This window comes from Volvox carteri (genome assembly GCF_000143455.1).
Source record: "Volvox carteri f. nagariensis unplaced genomic scaffold VOLCAscaffold_47, whole genome shotgun sequence".
Lineage (NCBI taxonomy): Eukaryota > Viridiplantae > Chlorophyta > Chlorophyceae > Chlamydomonadales > Volvocaceae > Volvox > Volvox carteri.
The window spans coordinates 258,355-266,478 of record NW_003307590.1 but is presented as its reverse complement, the minus strand read 5'-3'; the positions used below and the strand labels follow the sequence as shown (position 1 = coordinate 266,478).

General features: G+C 55.3%; 1 protein-coding gene across 1 annotated transcript in view; it reads left to right on the top strand.

Annotated features, from left to right (window-relative positions):
• VOLCADRAFT_106596 (uncharacterized protein) overlaps positions 1–8,124 on the top strand; it is a gene marked incomplete at its 5' end in the record, with an annotated part of 24,419 nt that overhangs the window by 12,422 nt on the left and 3,873 nt on the right. The window contains 13 exons of the mRNA XM_002954937.1: positions 330–407; positions 693–1,310; positions 1,783–1,869; positions 2,509–2,672; positions 2,938–3,178; positions 3,478–3,630; positions 3,903–3,947; positions 4,642–4,704; positions 4,937–4,969; positions 5,463–5,657; positions 6,075–6,272; positions 6,700–7,074; positions 7,386–7,574. Coding sequence (XP_002954983.1) covers positions 330–407; positions 693–1,310; positions 1,783–1,869; positions 2,509–2,672; positions 2,938–3,178; positions 3,478–3,630; positions 3,903–3,947; positions 4,642–4,704; positions 4,937–4,969; positions 5,463–5,657; positions 6,075–6,272; positions 6,700–7,074; positions 7,386–7,574 — 2,439 coding nt within the window. The remainder of the gene's footprint in view (positions 1–329; positions 408–692; positions 1,311–1,782; positions 1,870–2,508; positions 2,673–2,937; positions 3,179–3,477; positions 3,631–3,902; positions 3,948–4,641; positions 4,705–4,936; positions 4,970–5,462; positions 5,658–6,074; positions 6,273–6,699; positions 7,075–7,385; positions 7,575–8,124) is intronic.

Sequence of the window (8,124 nt, the reverse complement as noted above, 5' to 3'; positions counted from 1 at the left end):
CCAGCGCCCCACACTTACGGAATAAATTACGGCGACCCTAGCAACTTTGTTACTTAGGTCGGAATAAATTGAGACCCCGCCCTAAATGAAAAAAAATCACTGTGGTGGCAGTGGCGGTGGTGGTGGTGGTCAGTTTTCTGTGTCTGGGAGTTAGGGAGGAGGGGAAGTGGAGAGGTGGACACAGCGACATTACAACGCAAGATCGACCGATATATGATCGACTGTTTTCCGGTTGGTTACCGTTTTGTGGCGTCAAGTGATGTGCAAGCGTGTGCCCTCTTTGCCATTTTCTATGCATGATGCCGTACTGTATGTCGTACGTACTGTAGTACCAAGAGGAGACGCAATCGGCGCTGAACGACCAGACCGTCCGGCTGGAGGAGCTGCAGAGGATGCTGGAGGACGAGGTGAGGTGCCGTACAGTGCGGAAGCTGTCGTACATCGTCGTTGTACAACATGGCCTGTTGTTGCCGTGTGTGCTTGTGTCGTCCTGGGTAGCCCGACAGTTTCGCCGTGGGTCCGTCTCTCTCCCTCTCTTCCTCTCGTCATTTTTGTCATCAATATCACATTACCTTCGCCCCTTTGCATTTGGTTTGTTCGTCTCTTGCTTGGTGCTTGGTACGCCTATTTGATGCGCTGTTCCGTAACCTTTGGTGTACGATAAATGTACGGCTGTACGATTGTACTCGCAGATCGCTACGTTGGACGAGCATATCGAGTCCAAGGTCAAGGCAGTTGACGAGAAGCTGACGTCAGCGTTGGAGGTACGGGCGACGGCCGAAAGGGAGGACGCGGTAGTTCGTGAACGCAAAGTTGCGGATGACGCGGCGGCGGCGTTGGAAGCGCGCGTGAAGGCGGAAAGGGAGGCGGCGGAGCAGCGGGAAGCGCAAATTGCAGAGGCGGCGGCGGCGGCCCTGAATGCACGGGCAAACGCAGAGAGGGATGAGGCAGAGAAAAGGGAAGCGAAGATTGCAGAAGATGCAGCGGCGGCGTTGGAAGCGCGGGCGGCAGCGGAAAGGGTGGCGGCAGAACAGCGGGAAGCGGCCTTGGCAGCGGCGGCGGCAGCAGCCCTGGAAGAGCGGGCGGCGGCGGAGAGGGCGGCGGCGGAGCAGCGGGAAGCTAAGGTTGCAGAGGCGGCGGCGGCGGCGCTGGAGGCTCGGTCGGCAGCGGAGAGGGTAGCGGCGGAGCAGCGGGAAGCGAAGATTGCAGAAGATGCGGCAGCAGCCCTGGAAGAGCGGGCGACAGCGGAACGGGGAGATGCGTCGAAGCGTGAAGCCGCAATAGCAGACCAGATGACAGAGTTTAAGAAGGTAGGTAGGAAGGTAGGAAAGAAGGAAGGAATGGAGTCACGGCTTAGTAGGCAGAAAAGCCGGTTTTCTCTTGTGATCGGCAGGGTAGGCAGCTAGGATGGGACAGCCGCCACCGCCGCCGCCGCCGCTGCCGCCCCTGCTGCTGCTGCTGCCGCCGCCGCTGCCGTCGCCGCCGCTGCTCCGTCACCGCCGCGGCCCACTCCAGCCCGCATGAGCTCCCTTAGCCTCATACAGACATACATCGGCACACGATCACGCCGTGTGTCTGTGTGTGTGTGTGTGTCTGTGTGCCTCTGCGTGAAGCGTGCTTGTGTATTTCCTCCCATTACGCGTGTGAACTTGTGTTTATAAACCCCAATACTGCCCCATGTCGTCACCAGAATACGCCTCTTCGTACAGTCCAGTACTGTCGTATTTCACAGCTGTTTGATGCCGTACATCTACCGTACCATACCGCCCTCTCGTACTGCAGGAGACCAACGAGGCCATCAGCACCGCCTCCGCCGCGTCCTCTGCTGCACTTGCCGCCCTGGCCACGGAGCTTGCCACTAGGACGCAGGTGGGGATACGCGGAAGGAAGAGGGGGGAGGGGGGAAATACAGATGCGATGGCTGGGCCGGCGGCGATGTCGTAGTAATGGTGCGTCTGGTGCAGGCTGATTTTCTCGCGTTCGGTGCGGCTTCGTACGCGGTAAGGGGCAGGTTGTGCTATAGGGAATGTGAGTTGTGGTCTGTAGCTTTGGGGTATAATTTCATGGTGACGCATCATCACCACCAATACCGACATCACCGCCATTATCATCACAACTATTTCAGCCTGATTTGATTTCCTGATAGACGCTGTTTCCTGTACGGGCAGGCGTGGTGGTTGTGACTTCCCCGCGCATGTGTTTGTGTGTGTGTGTGGGTCGGTCGGTCGGTCTATGCGTGTGTGCCTTGTCAAGTGCCATATCCTCGGTCGGCTCAACTGCCTTCGTGCAGCTCCTCAACATTTCTTCTTCTCTACATCCTATTTCTTTTCCTTCATTTCCTTTTTTCTCAGACTTCTTTCCTCTTCTATCCTTCTTCTCCTCCTCCTCCTACTACTACTACAAGTACTATATTACTACTACTATTACTACTACTACAATTACTATATTACTATTACTACTATTACTACTACTACAATTACTACTTCTTCATATAATTCTTTTTTTCAGGACCTGGGCAAGGAGATCTCGAGCGTCAAGGAGGAGGCGGAAGGCGCTGCTGCCGAATTGGAGGCCAAGGTGGGCGAGGCGCTCAAAGACATGGAGGACGAGATGGACAACACACGCAAACGAATCGAGTCTGCATTTGTGGCGCTGGGCGCGGAAGTACGGCAGTGAGTCTCGGGTTTGAAGTGGGGCGGGATGAAGTGAGGGGGAAATGATTGGTCATGGTGGGGTTGGGCGAGTGGGTGAGAGTTAACGGTGTGGACGATTTCCCGATGGGTATATATGTCTCCGTCTGTCTCTGTCTCTGTCTATGTGTGTGTGTGTGCGTGTGTGGGGGAGAGTGTCCGTGTGTTCGGTGGGTTGGTCCTGCCCGCTGTAATGCGGGCCATTTCTTACGGCCCCGTGGTGGTCATTGTCCGTTGGCCGCCGCAGGAACTTAGAGTCCCAGAAAACGGAAGTCAAGGCCGCACTGGACGCTCAGCACGCCGACGTAGCGGCGGCATTGGACGCGCAGCAGCAGGATGTGCGGGAGACGGTGGCTGCGCAGAAGAAAGCGCTGGACGAGGCGATCACGGAGCAGAAGGAGGTGTTGGAGACGGTGACGAAGGAGCAGCGGGATGCGTTGGAGGCGGGGACACAGAAGATGCGGAAGGAGCTTGAAGAGTCCCTGGAGGTGAGGACGGGATGGAGGGGGGAGCAGTCGCCGCGATGGGGCCTCGGGCCTGGGTAGGAGGAAGGAGGGGGGAATTCGTCGGTTGAGGGGGTGGGCCGCGCTGCGCGACGTGCCTTTGTGTCGGTACACGTGCTTTGAAGAGAAAAAAGAAAACAGTCCTCAGTTTTATTATCAATATTTCTACGTTTCATTGAGCTTTACTCATTCAAGATTACCGAAATTGAAACACCGAGTAGGCCCAGACGAAGGCTGTGGAAACCGCGCGCTCCGAGATGATGGCCGCGCTGGCAACCACCAAGAACGAGATTGACGCAGCGCTGGAGGAGCAGCGGGCGGATGTCGATAAGGCGCGCGCGGAAATCCGGGATGCCCGTAGCGAGATGGATGCTGCGCGGCAGGAGCTGGGAGATACGGTGGCAATAACAAAGGACGAGTTCGAGCGGGCCATACAGGTGCTTTTTATTCTTTTGCTCCTTTTGCGTTTTTGTCTTGCAGTTTTCTACGCGTCGTTCATCATGCTTTTGTTGTCTTCCTGCGTTGACGCCATGCATGTTTCCAAACGGGCTTTTCGGTTTCTGGACAGTTGTAGTTTCACTGAAACTTTTCTCCTAAATTCAATTTTCCTGCTGCTCTTCCCATACACCTCATCTTCATCAAACTCATAAAATTTTAAAGCTCTCAACAACCCTGATCCCCTGCTTCCTTTAAAAAACGCGCCTTGCAGACGCAAAAATCCGACATGAAAACCGCCATCGAGGAGCTGGTGGTGGTAAGATCTGTTAGAAAAAAGGAGGGAGGGAAACTGTCGGCCGTGGGGAGGGCCAGTTGGGGCTTGCTGCTGTGGGCTTTTTGGGGATGTCCCGCAGGGAGATCGGGGCTCAGGGTATTGGCAACGGCTATTAAAAATGTTTTGGTGTCACCCACATTCTCCATAACGGCCCTCTCCTGGATTGGCACACGCTGCCGAGGCACCTACTAGTTACAACTACTGCAGATACTGCTGTTCGTGTCCCAAATCTGTTTCACCCACTTTTAAAATTTCGCCCTCGTCGCCTCCATCCATCCACCCATTCCCGTATACGGGTGCTCTTAATGCGGGCCGACATCGTTACATAAGTTTTCTTTTCGCGGATATACATCCGCGGATATACATTCCTCTGCAATTTACTTATTGTTGATATTTACATTTAATGCAATCCATTTTGGTATCCTTGCATAATTTGGTTATGTGCAGTTAAATCTCTAGAATCTTTTTGAAGCACACAACCAGGCAACCAGCCAACTAAAAATGTTCTAACCCTAAGTGACTCCCTCACACTTTTCCCTGCCAGCTTCTCCCCTCACAACCCACAACATGCAGCAGCCCCAGCTCCGGTCCAACCCAACCCATCCCCAACCCAATCCCAACTAAACCCAAACCATCATCCCCTCCCCTCCCCAAAACCCGCCCTCGTCCCCCACAGGCTATCGATCAGGAAAAGGCCTCCTTAGCTGACTTCCAAGCCAAGCAGAAAGCCGAACTCGAGGTGAGAAGTAACGCTCCGTCCCTGTCGTACATTCGGTCCTGATGCTGGAAGTATGCCGCTATCCATCCATCCATCCATCCACCCATCCATGGAGCATGTGCGGCTTAAATTTCCACTGTGTATCCCTAAGCCTCCTAATCCCTCCCACCCTCTTTCTCACTCCCCCCTTAATGCACAAACTTAGCACCCTCCGCCCCCCGAACACGTATTCTTTCCCGTCACACACCCGCAGGTGGTAATTTCGGAGCAGAAGGCCGAGTTGAAGGTGCGGGGGGATGGGATGGGGTAGGTTTGGGTGGGGTGGGGTGGCCGGCAGCTAATGAAAATAACACGCACCGAGTTTGTCTGTACGTGCAGATAGTACTAGTGTGCTTTTAAGGAACTGAACCCCGCGGGGTGTGTGTAGGCGGGAAATAAAGGCGAGACAAGATGGCTCGTACACAGTACGAGCAGATTCACCAAATGCAGTACTCCAGCAGTGTGAAGTGGAAGTGGTGGTGGAAATGGCGGTGGTTGTGGAAATACTGACAGCTCGTGAAAGTTGTTTGATGTTTGATGCAGAAAACGGGGAGCCATCAATGGATTGGCCAACGTTGTAGCCCGCCAAAGGGCCAATGGCGGCTCTGACCCAGTGACTGAGAGATCTGAAAAACTTCTCCCCCCTTCTCCGCCCCTCCCTTCCGCTCCCCTCTCTCCCCCCATCTGCGCACGGTGTGATGCGCGCATACATACACACACGCACACGCACACACACGCAGGGCATCATCAGCGAGGCTCAGGAGCAGATTGAGACATCCCGCCGAGAGGTGGCCTCCATGCACGCAGCCCAGCAGGCATCCGTCGTGGTGCAGCAGGCGGCACTGGCGGCTTCCGTTCAGAAGCAGCAGGAGGCGCTGGAGACGCACAAAGACGAGATCGAGGAGGCGTTTGAGGAGGCTATGGCGCAAATGCAGGTGCGCATGTGCATGCATGTGCATGCGTGGGTGCATGTGTTTTGGAGGGGGGTTAAGTGCGCGGGGCTGGGGCGGGAAAGGGAGGGGGAAAAGTTGAGCAGGGGGGAAAAGACGGGGTTCTGCGTCAAGAGGGGAGGGGAGAGATTGTTGGGGTCGGGGAGTCCGTTGCAACTCGACTCGACAGCTCGGAGAGGGGAAAAAACCCCGAAGATGCGGGGCGCGAAGCACTCTGACCCCAAAGGTGCTTCGCCTTCTTTGCGCGATCATTCATAGTCTCAAATCATATCACGGGGGTTGGTGAAGCAAAAGTTTGTTCAAAGAGCTTTTTGCTCCTTCATTTGTGGAAAATCCGCAACTCCTGCCTCGCGTCTTCTCGTCACTTCGCATCCCCGCTTGCTATTGCACCTGCTATTGCAGGAGGATGTCGCGGCCCGTATCGAAAAAGAGTTGGCCGAGCATAAGGCCGTACAGGAGCTCCGTACGGAATTACGGCAGCGGTTGGTTGAGGTGGACAGCATGGTGGCTGCGGACCGCAAAGAGGCTGAGAGGCGGATGGGGGCCATTGAGGCGAGCTTAGAGGACGTCAAGTCGGGCGATGAGCAGGCGCGGGAGGAGGTGAGTTTGGGGGGTTGTGTTGCTGTGCGGCGTGAGTGAGTGAGTGAGTGAGTGAGTGAGTGAGTGAGTGAGTGAGTGAGTGAGTGAGTGAGTGAGCGAGTGAGTGAGTGAGTGAGTGAACGCGCGGAACAGAGAATGGGGATTGGGGCACCTGAAAATGAATTGCGTTTCCTCATGCCACTCTGCTGGTGGCCACATCGTCCCTGCCCCCTCCACCCCGTCTGCTCCTTTCCTTTTTTCATCCCTTCTGCGTTATCTATGAGGATTGGGGAACGCATACGACACGGCCACGCTCTCTTTTACTTCGGGTTTACACGTTAAAGCTTTGGGTGGGACAAGGCTCGCCTTTACTGGTCCAATTCTTTTAGAGCCTCCGCGGGCACGTAATGCAGTGTTTTTGTGTTTTTTTTTTTGCATTCCATTTCAGTTAAAACGGCAGGTTGAAGAGCACAACAAACTGCTGGAGAAGCACGTTCGGGAGCTGGAAGAGCATGCTAAAGCTCTAGACGAGCATGTACGAGCATTGGACGAGCAGGCCGACGCGTTGGACGAGCACGACAAGGCGGCTGAAGCAGCAACCAAGGCTCGGGAGGAGGTGGATAAGCAGTTGGCCGAGACGAAAGGGCGGTTGGACGAGATTGGAAAGCGGTTGGAGAGCGATCTGGTCGAGAAGCAGTTGGCCGAGTTACGGGGACGGTTGGACGAGATTGGAAAGCGGTTGGAGAGCGATCTGGCAGAGAAGCAGTTGGCCGAGTTACGAGGACGGTTGGACGAGATTGGAAAGCGGTTGGACGGCGACCAGGTGGGCCCTGGACAACGATGCTTTAGTTTGGTGTATGTGTGTACGTGTGTGTATATGTGTGTGTGCGTGCGTGTGTGTATGTGTCATGGCGGGGATTGAGGTGGCGGTGGAGGGAGGTGGTGCCCCAGTCGCTTGGTGTTCCTCTTTTCCTCTTCCTCCTCTTCCTTTGTTCCCGGCCCACACACACTTCCCACTTCTCAACCCCCATTGGATTGGACCAGTCTTTCTCAGTCTGTCAATTGCTCCGGAACCTCCTCCTTTACCTTAGGGTGCCGTACCTCCCGGACTTCCCCGACATTCCTAACCCCCAGACGGAGGTCCTCAAGCGGGACGTGGAGAGCCTCCGCGGTGATGTACGGACGTTCCGACGTGACGTGGACGCCGTCAAGGGTGACGTGGACACCGTACGCGATCGGTTGGACGATCTGTACGACAGGGTGGACACTCATAGTGGGCAAGTGGACGACATGCTGGCCAAGCAGGAGGCCCTGCTCAAAGAGGTGTGTTTCGGGGTTGCGTGTGTGTGTGCGTGTGCGTGTGTGTGTGTGTGTTTTTGTCTGTATGCTTCTGTGTCTTAGCTTGGGTACGTGTGTGTATAGGAGCGGTTGGGGGCAAATCCTACGTTGCAAGCGGCACCCCCGCAATCCGAACAACAGTCAGCTGAGGACACGTCCCAAGTCCCAAACTGCTGCGCCGGAGTCCGAAACGATGGGGAGGCGGTAATTAGCCCGGTAATGTTTTAGCCCGGGAAGTTCCCCGGGCGCCGTCGAAGTAACACCGACCTTTCTCGTCGTATCGCACAGCACGTGTTCGTGTTGTTCGTGTTCGTCGTGTTCGTCGTCGTCGTGTTCGTCGTGTTCGTCGTCGTCCTCATCTGTTGATGCGAGATTGACACGCCCTCCCGGCGCCACCACTATCGGACACCTTGTCGTGTTACCTTGACAAGCTGTGTGTTTCGCTGCTCCGGAGTTGCGCGGCTATAGCTCATCTCAAGGTGATAAAGACAGGGATAAGGAAATTTTTTTATACCTTAATATATTGATGATTGTA